A 16,758-nucleotide genomic window follows, 5' to 3' on the forward strand; every position below is an offset into this window, starting at 1 on the left:
TTAGTTGTAAGCTAGATGTCCATGCTTCATGCCTGTAATCCTAGCTACTTAGGAGGCTAAGATTTGAGGACTGAGGTTCGAAGCCACCCTAGGCAGGAAAGTCCAGGAGACTCTCATCTCCTTAATTACATTAAAAAGAAAGGAAGGAAGGGAGGGAAGGAAGGACAGGGTGGAGGAAGGGAGAGAGAGCACAATCAGGGACAGCCCCTAGACCCTGAGTTAAAGCCCCAGGACTGGCCACAAAAAGAAAAAAAAAATGACTCAACAAAATGCAACAGCGTATCTGTGACCATTGCTCAATAGCAATGTTGTCAAACGTACTCAAGCCCTGGACTCAATCCCCAGCACTGCAAGAAGGCAAAACAGATGGTTCTAACAGGAACAGGCTTCTGTACTTTTCAAACATTCCATTCCCACATTCATTTTTTGTATGGTGTTGAGGCAAAATACGATAGGAAAGAATGTGTCTCAGGAAAATCCTAGAAAATTTAAGTTACTCAGAACTCCTGGGAAAAGGTTTTCAACAGTGTATTTGATCACTTTTAAGGTTTTTTAATGTCACATGCGATACACAGCTGCAACATCAAAATACAGGTAAATTCAAAATTAACATGCTGCCACATCCAATATCTTCATTCTTAAGGAAAAAAAAAAGCAAAGGAAAATTCCCCAAAGGGGAAGTGCCACACTTTCAGTTAAACCCTCACAACCTTCTTCTCAGGCAGAGTCTAACTGGCGGTCAGGTATCAGTCCCCCGCGCAGGACCTGACTCGTGTTACATTTGTTAATGTTTCGTGAATGGCCGGCTCAGTTCTCTTCAGGCCGATAATCCCAAGAATTGTGCAGATCCACCACGACCGCAGAACCATCGCTGCTCAAACACACCGAGTCGGCAATGAGGGCCCTGAGCCTCTCCTCGCCCACATGAAAGCGGTGTAATTTGGGATAAGCCAGGAGTCTCTGGAGAGGTACAAAAAACTTGTCGCCTTCACAGAAGGGTTGGGGTGAACCCTCTATCCTAGTTTTCTCAGCCTCTGTGAAGACTGTGCCCAGCACTAAGTGGGGGTTCCGGGAGGGGTCTGTGGTGGGTGGCTTGGGGCTCTCTTCCTTCTTCCGTTCTCTCAGCATTCGCCCGTGGCGCAATCTCAGACGGTCCACTTGGATCAGCACTTCCCCGACCAGCACGAACTTCAGCATCTTTTCCTGCTGTAAACTCGGGTAGGTGGTTGTATAAACCTGAAAAAAAAAAAAACAAAACAAAACACGCAGAAGACAGGGAAAGGTCAAGACCATCAGTAACTCTCTGCCACGTAAGAATCAACTCTATGTGTATGTGGGCTGTATGCCCTGCTCCTTGTAAATGCTTCAGTCATCATCAAGCACCTAGTTCAAATCCCGGTGGCCCCTCTACTCCCCTCCCCCCCCCAAAAAACTCTGCTGCCTCAGTTGCAGAAGTTACGTCACTAATATGAGTAATTTGCTGCCTCTTTGTTTTCTGATTCTAATGCCTAATGCCCAGACACATTGCCACCAATTCACACCAACTCAGCATTTCTACTTGGAAAAGAGTAAAACAACAACAGCAACAGAAAATTGGTTCAAATTGGAAGTGATGGCACACAGTCGAGACTGCTGCGGAGGCTAAGACAGGAAGACCACCTAATCCAGGAGTCCAGGGAAACTCTGCCCAATGGAATAAGACCCTGAACCAAAGAAAGAAAAAAAAAAAGAATACAGCCTGGTATTCATGCCTGTAATCCTAGCAACTCAAGACTCTCAGATCCGAGGATCAAGGTTCAAAGCCAGCTCAAGCAGAAAAGGCCATGATATCTCCCATTAAATGCCCCCTAAAAGGCTCTAAGTGGAGCTATGGCTCAAGTGGTAGAACACTATAGCCTTGGGCAAAAAAAAAGAGCTAAGGGACAGTGCGTAGGCCCCAAGTTCAAGATCCAGGACTGACACACCCAAAAGTAATAGCTAAGCTGAAGGACGAATGTGATCCTTTTGGAGGATCCAATAGTTTTGTGTAATACTAGACATGGAAACTAGGTTATTGTGCATGGTAGGCAAGGGTTGTACCCCAATACTATGCCCCCAGCCCAGAGGCTCAGTTTTAATAGTCATTCCTTAGTCCAGCTGGAGAGAAGCCGTTGCTGGTTTTCTCTTTACAAATGGGGCTGATTAAGTATTGCTTTGAAACACTCTTAAGAATACCTCTAGCTGAATGCAGTAACTGGAGGCAACTTAGGAGGTGTGACGTTCCATTGGAGCTGCTGCGAGAGACAAGGCTGCTGCTATACATCCTGTCCAGCCTGACTCTACAACTCTACAACTGCTTCCTGACTGGAACTAAACCCTTGGTGGTGGGACACTGTATCTGTGCTAAGTTCAAAGTCCCCTAAGTCATAGGAGAGAAAATAAAGTGAGGCTGCACCTAGCCTTTTGCAGCCATAGCCATCTTGGTGCCTATGGCTTCATGAAGGGAATTCTCCACCCTGTAATGAGAAGTCTAGGGGCGAGAGGTGTTAAATGTGAATGAGGGCTATGGTCAAATGAAAAGAGAGAAAGGACAGTAAAGAGACCTTGGGAAAGGAATTTTAAAGAAATGGTTTATTCTAGAAAAGAAAGGATCTGAAAGGAATTGTCTTAAATGTTCTAAAAAGGGAGGACGACAGAGCCCAGAGAGTATGAGTATGTAGCAGATGGCATGAAGCATGTCCTAATAATGGGAACTCCCCACATGTAAAGTTCTCCCCATTGGAGGGAGACCTTCCCCTAAAACTCGGGGAAGTTGAACTAGCTGATAGTGTTAACCATGATTCAATCCAGTTCTCACAGGCCTTACAGGGTGATTGGGGGACATGTTCATCGTCTGGTTTCTAACATCCTGGCACTCAAGTGTACCTGCACTGTGATACCCAGGACTCCAACCACTGTGAAAGGATGGGAAAGAGCTACTGGATTCATCACTCCCAGATGGAAACAGCATGAGAATGTCACTTTGGACAAACCATGATAGAGTGATGAAAGATAACCTGGCAGATATAAAAAGGAGACTTGAGCAAGAGAGAAGCAGGGGTCCGAAGGATGGTGTATAAAAGCTTATCCAGCTGGCCTCCATGATGACATCCCGAATATCTGCAATTGCAGAATCCTTAGCTTTAAGCTTTACTAATGTTGCTCTTGGACCCCTGCATTGTAAACAGCATAATGATCATTTGTACAAAGGAGAAGTGGAATGGTTAAAAGGCCAGTGCTGAGGACTCAATATGGCCCTTATGACAGGAGGATATAGGGTGGGAGGAAGAGTCAAAGATTTGACTCATTTTCCAAAATGAGGGGGGAATGAAAGGGACTTGCCCAATTCCTCCTCACCTTACCCCCCTTGGCCTGCCAGGAAACTCCCTCCCTTTCCTTTGTCATCAGAGCAGTGTGCCAGAAGCCCACCGAGATGATAGGCCCCTTCAAACAGCAAAGGTGTCAGTGGTTGCCCCACCATCAATCAACTATGTTGAATTCCATTGGCCACCTGTGTATGGCCAACCCAGCCATATGGCTGGCAGTCTATAAAGGTAGCCTGTAAGATCAGGCGGGGTTGCTCTCTCACTCACATCTTAGAGACTCCCCTGACCGGTCAGTATGATTCTCGATGCTAGGTGCGGAATAAAACTCTGTTTAACTTCAAAAAAAAAAAAAAAAGAATACCTCTAGCTGACACTAATTGAGAAATGCCAAGAAGGCAAGAGGCTTACACCTATAATTGTGAAGGTGGAGATTAGAAAGACTGCAATTCAGGTCAGCTCAGGCAAAAAGTTCACAAAATGCCATCACAACACAAAAACCTGGGCACAGGTCAGTCAAATGACATAGTTGAGAGAACAATGGTAGGAAGATTGTGGTCCAGGATGGCCTGAGAGAAAAGCAAGACCGTATCTCAAAACTACCAGAGCAAAAAGGATTGGAGGCATGGCTCAAGTGATAGAGTATCTGCCTAATAAGTCTGAGAACCAGCATTCGAATCCTAGCATTCAAATCCTAGTACCATTTTTAAAAAATGAAGTTAGGTGCCAGTGGCTCATGTCTGTAATCCTTGCTACTCAGGAGGCTAAAATCTAAGGATTACAGTTCAAAGCCAGCTCAAGCATAAAAGTCCCCATGAGACTCTTATTTCTAATTAATGACTCAAAAACCAGAAGTGGAGCTGTGGCTCAAAGTGGTAGAACATTAGCCTTGAGCAAATGAGCTCAGGGACAGTACTCAGGCACTGAGTTCAAGCTCCACAACTGACCAAAAAAAAACAAAAACAAAAGCCAAGATGCCAGGAAGTCTCTAAGGATGCAGCAGATCAACTCTACCAATAGTCACAGACCTTCAGGATCTTCTACAGTAAGAAAGTAAGAATACAGTCACTAACACTAAGAATACAATCACTGACATTCATCTCGGAGATTCTTACCAAATTTTAAAAATTCATCCCAATCAATGTACTTGCCCAGGAAGTTCCCCGTACAAAGTGATAATACTTACAGCTTTATAAACATGCTGGTCGTGCTGCTCTGCAGCACAGGATTCCGGAGCCTTCCCACTAGATTTCTGGAAGACGCCTATCTGGGTGCAGTACCCAACATGCTCAGCTCCCACTGGAGGCTCCCCTACCCCAGTGAACTCCACACAGTAATTATAGCGATTCGCCACTTGTAAAGCCCTGAAAACAAAATGACAGGGAAAAAGAGTCTCAACACAGAGCTATTTTTAAGTAACTAATTAAACAAGGATTAAATAAAATCCAGTCAGTAGTACAGTAGAAAACATAGAAAAGGTAACAGTGGTAGCGCACTTCTGTAATCCAAGCATGAGGAGCATTAGGCAGAAGGATTAGGAATTGGGTTCAAAGACAACCTGGGCCACACAGCAAGCTGTTGTCTTAAGAAAACAAAAGCTCTGGTAGCTCACACCTGTCATCCTAGCTACCCCGGCTAAGATCTAAGGATCTTGGTGCAAAGTCGGCCTAGGCCAGAAAGTCCATAAAACTCTTATCTCCAATTAGCCAGTAAATATCCAGAAGTGGAGCTGCGATTCCAAGTGGGAGAATGCCAGTCTTGAGTAAGAGAGCTAAGGGATAGCACTCAGGTCCTGCTTTAAGCCCCAATATCCACACATAAAAACTACATAAATGTTTCAAAAAACATAACAAAAATCTTCTAAGTTATACATTCTTTTTTCAATTAAGAGATTAACGCTAATTTTTACATCATATTTCAAATGCCACGTTTAACAAACAAGTTTTCAAGAAGGGAATCTCAATATACAATCACTGGCACATAAATCACATAAATTTTAGACTAAGTTACATATTCTTAGACCAACACATAATGCAGCAGCAGCAGCAAGGATTGCTTGGCTTCTGTGGGAAGCAGAGTGAGAAACAGTACCAGTTTCCAAGTTATCCTAAGAGTATGGAAAAGCAAAGTTAAGGGGCAGGCAGGGTAGAGGAGTACACAAGGAGCTCACAAAGCAGGCAGGGTGGAGGAGTAGACAAGGAGCTCACAAAGCTTACAGTCCTACAACCAGAAAACGGGAGCCAACCCAAGGAGCCACGCAGGCACAGCCTGAGGCTCACCTCAAAGCCCCTCATTTTGCATCTCATTCCCATCCCAATTCTACAGGTACCTTCAACCTAAACAGCACCCCCATACCCTTTCCACAGCTGCCCAAATCTGCTGATTCCCTTATGATCTCTTTACATGGTCAGTTATACACTGGGATTCTATTCAAGGAAGAAATAACTGAGGTAAGATATAGATATAGATAGACATATCTATACCTATATATATATATATATTAAGGTTTACTGCTTAAGCTTTAAACTCCAGAAAGATTCCCAATAAACAAAACCCCTTGGGAACAAACCAGGTCTGAAACTCCACTCTGCTCCACTCAAATTTATGATCTGCATCTCTCAGGGTCACTGTGGGAAACAGGGGGTTGAATTCAGAGTTTGGTGTGCTGATGACAATCATGGCTGGAGACAGGTACCCAAATACCACTTCAGGAAATCTGGCCAGGTCATTTGAATCCAAATGTTCTATTCTAAAATGATTAATAGGGGAAGATATAATTAGTGTAGCTTCGCTTGAAAGTAAATGATTTAGCAAATCACTAATTTAATCAATTCCTACTTCATTTAGTAAAAACAATTCCTATCTTATGTTGATTTCTCCCTTCTTTGAATAACCTCCTGCCATGACCCACAGTAATTATACATACATTCACGTATTCTAATCCTTGCCCACACACCCCCAACTCTGCCTTTGGTGCTCTCTTAACCAACACAAAGGTCGTTTGTTGTACTCTAAAGATTCATTGTCAAAACTCCTTAAAAAGGTTATCTGAGCTTGAACCTCCCTGAAAAATATGCACCAAGAATGAAACAATACTCCCTAGGGTACAAGGTAGAAGAACATGTGCTACACCAGGCCAAAGCATGTGTTCAATCCTCAGCCCCCCCAAGTAAATAATTTGGGCACCTAACTACTCAGGAGGCTGAGACTTGACAATCATGGAAACCAGCCCAAGTAGCAAAGTTCTATAGTTCTATGAGATTCTTATCTCCAATTAACTACCAAAAAGCCAGAGTAGACCTGTGGCTCAATTGGTTGAGCACCAGCCTTGAACAAATGAGCTATGGGACAGCACCAAGGTCCTGAGTTCAAGCCGCAGTACCATTACATGCACATAGCATCAATTTAATGATGAAGTAACAGTCAGACCCAGATGGAGAGATCTCCTACAAAATAACTAGCCTGTACTCTTCAAATAATGGATGGGGGAAGGGGAAGCACAGAAATGGTGGGACAAATGGTGAACTAATTCAGCAGTGATACTACTAGACACTATGTTGGAAATGAACTGTACAACTTGGGGGGGAGGGAAGGCAAAAACAGGAAAAGAATGAGGGAGGGGCAACATTGTTCATCTCTCTGTAGCCCTTCTGCACACCACCTTTACAAAAATGTTTTTAAAAAAGAAATAAAGGTCAAACTAGAGGCTACAATACTAGGGGGAAAAAAGGATTAAAGGTTAAATGAAGCAGAAAGACTGAGCAAACCTGTTCAGATTAGAGAACAGATACCCAACAGACATAGTAACAAAGAACACTGTGTGATCCTGGACTGGTCTAATTTGTCCTTAAATTTAAAAAATAACCATAAAAAGACATTACTGGAACAAGCCATGAATTTTTAGTATATTAGCTAGTAATATAGTAAGCGTATCATTGTTAAATTCTTTAATATAGCATATTATAGTTATGGAAGGGAAGGCATGTTATTAGAAAATGTGTTCAATACATATATAGGTATATAAGTAGGTTGAGATAAAAAGAGCACAGTATCAGGCCGAGAGTTGGGCCTACTGGTAGAGTGCTTGCCTAGAAAGCATGAAGACCGGGTTCAATTCCTTGGTACCACATACACAGAAAAAGCTAGAAAAGATGCTGTGGATCAAGTGGTTGATCATTAGGCCTTGAGAAAGCCCAACGGCAGTGAACAGGCCCTGAGCTTAAGCACCGGGACTGGCAAAAAAAAAAAAAAAAAAACAACAGTATCTCCAACTTACTTTCAAATTATTCAAAAGAAAAATACATCTAGGAAATGAAGATAAGACTTAAGTAAATGTGATCAAAGATAGGCAACTGGTGAGTCTGGTTGATGGGCAGGAAAATTCCTTGTACCAATTCTGCAACTGCTATAAATTTGTTATTATAAACATTAGCAGAAAAAGGATCTGAACAATATTGCTGATATTCTATCTAGTCAATGTGCCCCAAAACAAAAGCAAAGCAAACAAGAAAACAAACAACAACAACAACAAAAAAAACTACTGACAAAATTGCTCCAAAGAGCTTGAGCTTCAGATTAATTTCCAAGCTAACCAAGAGCTGTGTAGAATAAGGTAGAAGGTACCGATCTCCTTCCTTGACTACAAAGGCACGCTTATCAGCACAGGGGGCCCTGATTCTCAGGACTATGATGAGCAGATGTGTCTCAACCTTTCAACTAGACACAGGAAGCAGCACTAAAGATTAACTGAGGAGTTGTTATTCTCTTCAGCCCAACCGTCACCCAGCAGCCTTATCTCTGATACTGTAGAGTCCTCTTGCCCAGCTTGGCTTCTTGTGTTCTCAATGCTAATGCCATCTACTGAAACTTACGGCATTAGAGTTTCCTGTGCAATGTTCACGTACACACACACACACACAGACTCATTATGTAGAGATACAAGTCCCCAGCTTCACATGGTGAGGCCTACTTAGAGGAAGTAGGGCAGTAGAAGTTGTGTTCCTGAAGGCAGAGCAGATTGGCCCTGGCTCTTCTTGTCCCTCTCCCTGCTTTCTGGCTACCATGAAGTGATTCTCTCTACATGAAGTCCTGCCTTGTCACCAGCCCACAATACAACAAGCTGGCCATGAACTGAAATCCCTGAATCTGAGAGCTAAAATAAATCTTTCCTCCTTTAAATTGACTCGGAGTTTGTCACAGCAAGGGAAAGTCTCCCTAATACATGTGGTTAGAGTGTAACGTAATTCTGCTTTAATATGTGGCTGTTTCATGATATATTAAAAAGTAGGAGGAGGGCCAGGAGTTTGACCTAGTGGTAGAGTGCTTGCCTAGCATGCACAAAGACCAAAGTTTGATTCCTCGGTACCACATACACAGGAAAAAAGCCAGAAATGGTGCTGTGGCTCAAGTGGTAGAGCTCCAGCCTTGAGAAAGCCCAAGGTCAGTGCTCAGGCTTTCAGTTTAAGCCCCAGGGCTGGCAAAAAAACAGGAGGAGCTAGGGTTAGTATTGTGCTCAGGAAAGAGCGTTCACTTAGCACATACAAGCCATAGTTTCAATCTCCAGCACTGATTTTGGAAACAAACTGGATACACTTAAGGATACTTAAGGATAAATGATGAAAACAAACTGCTAGTTGCCTTTTGGGGGGGGGAGGAGACAGTACTGAAATTCGAACTGAGGTCCTCACATTTTTTTAAACAGGCACTCTTCTACTTGAGCCACACCACAAGCCCAGTGCCTTCTAAATTTATTCACTGTTCTTTTGATCATCATAAGTTTCCTATAACTAACATCCAACATTAATTAGGTGCCTAAGATGTGCCAGGCAACCAAAAATGAGTGTGTGTTTGTATATCTGTGTGTATGATGAACTCTCTACTTAGGAGGAATTGTTCACATTACTAAACATTAGAGAATAACTTGAATACCCCATTAAGCAAACTAATCTCAAAGCAAGGCTATTAATACTAAAAAATGGTATTGAGCCAGGTGTCAGTGGCTCAGACCTGTAATTCTAGCTATTCAGGAGGCTGAGATCTGAGGATCACAGTTCAAAGCCAGCCTGAGCAGAAAGTCCTATGAGTCTCTGTCTCCAATTAACCATAAAAAAAAACCTTTGGAACAGTGTCCAGGCCCTTAAATCATACCCAAGGACTGGCATGCACACACACACACAAATACAAATGATGATTATGTAGCACAAATCTTGTTTGTAAACCCTAGTCCCACATAAAGTATACAATTCTTTTGTGGAATAATTGATTCCAGGACTGGGGAAAGAATAGGAGAAAAAGCTAGAACATTCCATCTATGTCAGAAAGTATGTGCTTACAAATAAAACATATCGTAAAGACATCAATTTGATAGGCCTCCTTGGCAAGAAAGTCTGAGAAAATGAACAAGAAAATAACTGCAGTAATGAATCACAAGACATTCAAGTGTGTGTGTGTGTGTATTGTGTGTGTGTGTGTGTGTGTGTGTGTGTATGTTTTCTGGGGACATAGGTCAGTTGTAGGACACTTGCCTAGCAAGTTATAATAGCACACATCTTTAATTCCAGCATTTGGGGTAGGAGATAACAATGAGTTTAAGGCTAACTGAGGATACAAAGCAGGACCCTTTCCTGCCACTCAAAAAATAAAGGAATTCATGAGTTCCACTTATGGGAGGACTCACTCATGGTAAAATGCCAAAGGATAATATATAAATGGAGGAGAACTGGAATTATGAAAGACATTTACCACCACTTTAAGAACAATAAAATTAGCCAAGAAACATTGGTGATGCCAACTAAATACGGAGAAGGAACAAGATGTCTACGTGGGCTCAGTGAGCTTCTCCCCAGACTGCCTGCTCATTGTGGGAGAAAAAAGCAAAATCAAACCAGCAGTAACACATAGGAGCAAACAAACACCATGACTTGGAAGGCCAAAATTAGCATCACTAAGAGACAATGTAAGCATTATATGACCCCAAGGGGATGTCCTGAGAAGAACCTGAATACCCTTTGCAGTGACCCCAATATTTAGGATACTAACACTGTTGAAGCTAATTCTTCCTTGTTGTTACTGGAGTTTAAAACTTACAATTCAATGCATGTTATCAAGTCAAATCCAAGCAAACGAGAGTCTCTCTCCACAACAGATCCATGATACAAGGTAACAGTCAGATCTAGATCCCGGGGTTTTACAAATTCTCCCAAATAGGGAGATAAATGATGTCTGAAAAAGAAATGATTGAAAAAGTCAGAAACATTCTCAACACAAGCTAACTGGAAGTTCTCAGGCTGGAGGTACGGCTCCATGGAACAGTGTTTGCCTAGCATATAGAACCCTGGGCTTGAGCCCCAGCACTATAAAAAATGAAAAGAAGTCGAGCATCAGTGGCTCATGTCTATAATCCCAGCTATTCAGGAGGCTGAGATATGAGGATCAAAGTTCGAAGCCAGCCCTGGCAGAAAAGTCTGTGAGACTTTAATCCCCATTTACACACCCAAAATGCTGGAAATGGAACTGGGGCTCAAGTGGTTAGCCTTGAGCTTTTTAAAAAAAGCCCTGGGACTAGTGGCCAAAAAAAAAGAAAAGAAAAAAGTCTCATTAGCTACAGAACTCAGAACTTCTGATAATCACTTTCTACCTACAATGATGTAAATCTGCCTTGGCTGTTTACCTCCTCTTTATAAACTGAACACCAGGTCCTAGGGCAACTTCCCCTCACAGTAGGGAGTTACTGGCCAATGAGAAGAAGATTCTGATTATTAGCTATTGTTCTCATTTGAATATTTGGTCTTGCAGTTCCTTTTGCATCTATGATTTTCAGCTTTGTGTTTTTTAGGGGAAAAAGGTATTCTCAAAATAATCTGTGGAAATGTGTTATATCAGAGAAGGGAAATAGTGGAATAAAGGAGCCAAACACACATGGAGTAGCCTTGCTCTATAAACCCCACTGCCGCCACACCACCATACCGCCACCACCATTCTGGGGATCACACTTAAACCAATACACTTCTAGAGAACAGACCACATTCACATCACTAGGCATTACCCATTAGACTGTAATTTTTCCACATCGATATCTACCCCAACAAGCAGTTGAATGCATGGGTAGATTTTTAGCAGCCTTAGGAGCTCAGTATCACCACATCCCAGGTCTGCAACCTGTAGATGAGACAGAATGTCATTTCAAAAGACATGTGTAGCCACAGAAGTATGGACAAAAACACTAAGGAGGTGAGAGACTGTGTAGCGATAGTAAACCACAATAGAACTATTCGATGGAACAGTCTTTGGGGGTAGTATAGTATACACAAAAAGCAAGTTAATCTGAGCCTTTATAAGCCTGAGTGTATGTAAGTGACAACAGTCAAAATAAAAGGAGCTGCTCCTGTTCTCAAATGGTTGGTATTGTCTATTGGATGAAAGAGAAAGGGAGACGTATAGGTACATGTTCACAAAGAATCAGAATTTGGAGTCTTAAACATTCTTGATACTATGTTTCAGCAAACAATGCTCTCACTTCATTGCTTTCACATATTTTTCAGAGCCTCATTACATTTTTTATTTGATAAAATAATAACAGAAAATCACATGACATTCTCAAATAACCTGGGCAGCCAAAAAGGCCACTTGAGTGCTTTGAGTACAAATGTGCATAGTAACACAAACTTCAATATCTGCATCTTTGTGCACAGGTGCAGAGACAGGCACAGTACAGTGGAAAAAAAAGGAAGCCCACACCTTCAGAAGAAAGGGAACCTAGTTCATCTTACCAACATCTAGTTTACGGCCAGAATAGCAAATCCATGGAGGATACTAACCAGGTTTACATGTTCATCTATGTCATCAATCACAACTTTCCTCTGAAGTCGATGAGCAGACCTACTAAGCCATTATCAAAGTCTGTTCCTTTTATTCTTTTTCATGTGTTCTCCAGGCTAGTTTAAACAATCCACTTGTCTCAGCCCCCTAAGTGACTATAACTACATGTGAGGGCCATCTTGGCTCACTTATCTAATTTACAAAGAATCACAACACCAGTGGCCACGATACCACTCTGTCTGATGCTCTGATTAAACTCCAGAAATGTGGACTCTGCAAGATCAATTACATCCAATTGCAAAAATCAAGATTCTCTTCCCATTTAATCATGGCAATGTTGACCTCTCCCTGATCCTACACTCCTGGTAAGTGACTAATGGATCTACTAGGCTTTATGTTCTGAGAAGGGATACTTGCCAAGGAATACCGGCCTCCATAAGCCAAATAAGACTGCTCTTGTTTCCACTCTTCTGCCTCTAGAGTATGAGAAAGCTATCTGTTGCTTCTGAAGAATGAAAACAAAATTCCCTTAACCATACTTTCCCTTAATGATGCTTTCTTCCTTGTTCTATGCCTCTCAGCTATGACATTATCCTGAACAGGAACCAACATGGTTTCTCCATAAGAATCCCTCCCAGTGGCACATGCTTGTAGTCCTAGTGCCTCAGGAGGATGAAGCTGCATAGTCCTTTGAGCCCAGGAGTTCAAGACAGACCTAATCTCAAAAAAAAAAAAAAATCACAGTGTGAGTGGCTCACATCTGTAAACCTAGCTACTCAGGAGGCTGAGATCTAAGGAGGCAGATCTGAGCCTGGGCATGCAAGTCTGTGGTTCAAGTGGTAGAGAGCTACCCCTGAGCAAAAATGTTCATGGATAATGGCTAGGCCCTGGGTTCAAGTAGACTAGCTTGCACGTACACATGTACATGTGTGCACGTGCACGCACATGCGAGCACACAAACACACACCAGACACATATGTATACATGCACCTCCCCATAATTAAGCTGAGCTCAAGACACCTGAAGACCTTACTCAAGGCTTGCTTTCCTGTTGGGCATTCCTGCCTGAGCTTAGGAAGCTGAAGCAAATGAATCACTTGAGCCCAGGATTTTGGGACTAGCCTAAGGCAACAGAGCCAGACCAAAAGTCCCTCTTTGGACTGGAGTTGTGACTCAGTGGTTCAGCACCTGCCTAGCACATCAAAGCCATGAGCAGAATCTCCAGCACAAGAAAGGAAAGGAGAAAGGGGAAAAAAAGGAGAATCTCTTTTCACTCCTTACTAGTGTTGATAAAGCATGTGATAGGATTGACTGAGTATTTAAATGTTTGGAACTCGAGACTCTTACCTTCTTGGGTCCATGACGATCCACTAAATCTCTAACAAACTGGTATCGCTGCTTGTATAGTGGAGGCTTAAACTTAATGACCTTCTCTGGGCACACTTCTTCAAAATTAGGAGCTACCACACTACTGCACTGAAAGTATAGAGAGAAATCATTAGAGAGCAGTGCACTTCCTCCACAGGCTTCATGCTTCCCATGCCTTGTTTTCACTGAAGGGAACATCATCCGTAAACCTATTGAAAACTAACAAGGAGAAGCCACTACCAAGGTGGGCTTTTATAGAGTGAGCCTCGGAAGCCCGGTCTGGATAGATAGGGAGCTAAAAATATTTTACAATTAAGACTCCACCAAACTCCTCTAAACCTCTACCAGGCATGTCAGTGACCTCAAGTCAAATCTCTGTCCTGCATAGCACAGTTTAGCAAGAATTGGGCTAAGCAGCTTACAGCAAATCTTAGTATCATTTGATTTATGATCATCTTCATGATCTAATCAAAATTTTTCTTTTAAGATAAACAGTGAGTTTATTGGAAAGTATGAAAGAAAGCAATGGAGAAGTCCATCTAATACAACTCTTCATCCCCTACTCTGATGTCCAAGCCCACAGCTTGCCGTCAGCAAGAACCTCCCTGTCCATGATGCTTCCTCTTAACCATCCAGCCACTCACACTATGCTCCACATTTTACCCCTTGGATTCAAGAGCTTAGCTGCCTTTGCTGTATACATCCAAGTTGCCAAGCCCTATTTCCATTCTCTTAGAATAGTCCTCAATTAAGTCAGGGTAACCTTTAATAGACACTCTTCCAAAAAGGAGGGTTTATGAGGTTAAGCTATAAAGTTCCTTTTGCTGGCTCTATAACCCATATTATAGTAAAGGAGGAGAGTAAAAGGTCCTTGATATCTGGAGTAACACTGTTTAATAAAAATAAGACATAAGCAGGGCTGGGGATGTAGCTTCATGGTAGAGCTCCTGCCTTGCAGGTACTCTACAGCAGCACACACATGTTCCACACACGCAACCCTTTGTCGGTGCAATCCAACACAGAGCCTCGTGCATGCTAGCTATACCTCCAGCCCGATGACCTATTTTTAAACAAAACTGATGACACTGACATTCAGTGACATCAAGTGCTAAAAGTGCTTACACGCGCCTAATGAAGAACAAGCATCTGCAGCCTCAGGATCTCCAGTGTGGACCACAAAACAGTGGCATCTTCACCTGGAAACTTCATACAAATGAAAATCCTTGGGTGTCACTCAAGACCTCCTTAAATACATTCTGCTCACACCTGTAATCCCATCTACTGGAAAGGTTCTTGTTTCAAAGCCCATCCTGGTAAACAAATCTGAAAGACTCTGATCTCTAATTAACCACCAAAAAGCAGGAAACAGAGCTGCAGTAGAGTGGGAAAAGCTAAGCAAAAACCTGAGGCTCTGTGTTCAAGGCCCAGTACCAACATACATATTTGCAAATTCACCTCAGTGTTTTGAAAAAAAGAAAAAAGAGGAGGAGGAGGGATGAAGAAGCTACTCTATACCTTTGGATACATCCAATGTGGCTATTTCATGCGCCTGGGAAATACTAGGAACTAAATGAGGTAGATTTTACTTGTCATCTCCTCAGTGCACTGCCTTAATAACGCCTCACTCATTACAGGTGGATATAATGGGTAGCATTTACCAGCATGTTCTTTTCTTCCATTTCCATTTTGTTTCCAAGTTGGGTTGAGACAAAAACGCAGATAGATCCTTCAATCTCTGTATCAGACAATCAGCAGCCACTCAGCTGTAAATATCAAATGTCCATTTTTTATAAAGAGATGTCTAGAGAAGGCAGCAGCCAGACAGATGGAAGAGAGAGACTGGGCTCTTTGCCCTTCCTCAAGTGTTAACCATGAAACTCACAGGAGCTGTTTAAGCAGGGAGGTTGGTCTCCTCAATCAACTAAGAGCAGTGCTCAGGTCCTCAATCCACCTCATCCACATGGCTCCCAGCAACTCTTTCAAGATGGAAACTTGGGAGGGGAAGGTGGGAGGGGGCGGAGCCTTTCCCAAACTAAGGATGCTGCAACACGGATCCAGTCCCCGCAGGGCCTTGACGTGGTGAATCCTCGAATGCACAAGGTCTCCATCCATCCACCTGCCACTCCAACTGAGCCCCAGCTCCAGCTGCCAGCTCTTTAGACAACCCCCTCCTGGCGATGACGAGGCCCTGCACCGGAGGGCCCACGGGCCACCTTCGGGGAGCGTGGCGGGTGGCAAGTCTTACCTTCCGGTGGGAGGCCCGGGTCCGAGGTGCGAAGCCCAGCAGCGGGAGGGGAGGCGGCGGCGGGGAAAGCGCCCAGGCCGCGGCCGCCGCCCCACTTGAACTCCAGGCCCCGCCCCCGGCGCCCGCCCGCGCCCGTGCGGCCCGGTCACGTGACGTTACCCGCCCGCCGCCGCCGCCGCCGCCGCCTCCACCCTGGGGCGCCTCCCGCGCTGTGCGCTCAGTCTCCAGCCCTGGCCGGCCCGACGCCGCCCTGCGCCGGCCCCATCCCTCCAGGCTCTGGACTCGAAACGCGTCGGTTTTGGGTCTCAACGGCCGCGGTGGCGCATGCCCCGAGACCATTTTCGAGGTCTTCATCCGAACCTTGGTGGGACCACGGCCCCCCCCACGCCCCCGCCACGACCCCCCCCTTCGCCCCCCACCCCCGCACCCGGCCTCGCGCTGCGCCCTTCCGCCCCGGCGCGGCGCCGCCTCCGCGGGTCCGAGGGGCTGTTGGGTTCGTGGCGCTTCTCCACCCCCCCCCCCCCCCCCCCCCCCCCCGCTCGAGGCTCGGGCGTCTGCCGAAGAGATCTAGAAACGGTCCTGGCCAATAGTAGGTGACAAGGGGCTGGGGCCGGCCAGGCGCGCGCCCACCGCCCGCTGGCAGCCGACCTCTGACCCCGGGGCTGTCACCTACGGAGGCCTTGGGGACTCCGAGCTGGGGGCACTTGATCCCCAACACCTGCGTGCCAAGAACGGCGTTCTTTCACCTCTCCAGCCCCAGCCAGTGTTTAATTCACAGTCCCGGGCTATTGTGGGTGTTTGGGAAGAGCTGGATGGGAAGAGCCAAGGAAGGTGCTGGTCTGCCATATGTATTCCTGTTTGAAAAGTCAGACATGTGTCTACCATTAGGTTTCATTGGCTAGTAATACACCATAAATGATCGTTTGACCTGTTTCTAACACCTAGCACAATGCTTCTGCATATAGTGTTAACAGGTTTAAGGTAGCG

General features: G+C 44.3%; 1 protein-coding gene across 3 annotated transcripts; it reads right to left on the reverse strand.

The window, feature by feature from the left end:
• Nucleotides 1–513: 513 nt before the first annotated feature.
• Henmt1 (HEN methyltransferase 1) lies at nt 514–15,851 on the reverse strand. Of its 3 annotated transcripts, none has more exons than XM_090334304.1 (8): nt 15,772–15,851; nt 15,185–15,289; nt 13,506–13,634; nt 11,386–11,498; nt 10,428–10,562; nt 5,911–6,090; nt 4,528–4,705; nt 514–1,236 (listed from the first exon to the last, which is right to left on the reverse strand). In XM_090334304.1, the coding sequence occupies exons 2-8, from the start codon at nt 15,209–15,211 to the stop codon at nt 808–810; spliced, it is 1,191 nt and encodes a 396-aa protein (XP_090190430.1). In that variant the 5' UTR covers nt 15,212–15,289; nt 15,772–15,851; the 3' UTR covers nt 514–807. The 3 variants fall into 3 exon arrangements, with proteins under 3 accessions (XP_090190430.1, XP_090190431.1, XP_090190432.1); XM_090334305.1 differs by lacking the exon at nt 15,772–15,851 and adding an exon at nt 15,409–15,754; XM_090334306.1 differs by lacking the exon at nt 5,911–6,090.
• Between the last annotated feature and the right edge of the window lie 907 nt (nt 15,852–16,758).

The sequence above is a fragment of the Megascapheus bottae genome, chromosome 6 (assembly GCF_031878675.1).
Source record: "Megascapheus bottae isolate mThoBot1 chromosome 6, mThoBot2.hap1, whole genome shotgun sequence".
NCBI lineage: Eukaryota > Metazoa > Chordata > Mammalia > Rodentia > Geomyidae > Megascapheus > Megascapheus bottae.

Bases quoted from the DNA above. Each gene is read 5' to 3' on its own strand.
- Henmt1 (XM_090334304.1), bottom strand. From the start codon at position 15,211: ATGGAAATGGAAGAAAAGAACATGCTG. The intron at 6,091-10,427 runs GTAAGTTTTAAA...TAATCATTTTAG, and splicing joins TTGATAACATGCATTGAATT to AATAGAACATTTGGATTCAA. The intron at 1,237-4,527 runs GTAAGTATTATC...TTTTTTTTTCAG, and splicing joins ACCAGCATGTTTATAAAGCT to GTTTATACAACCACCTACCC.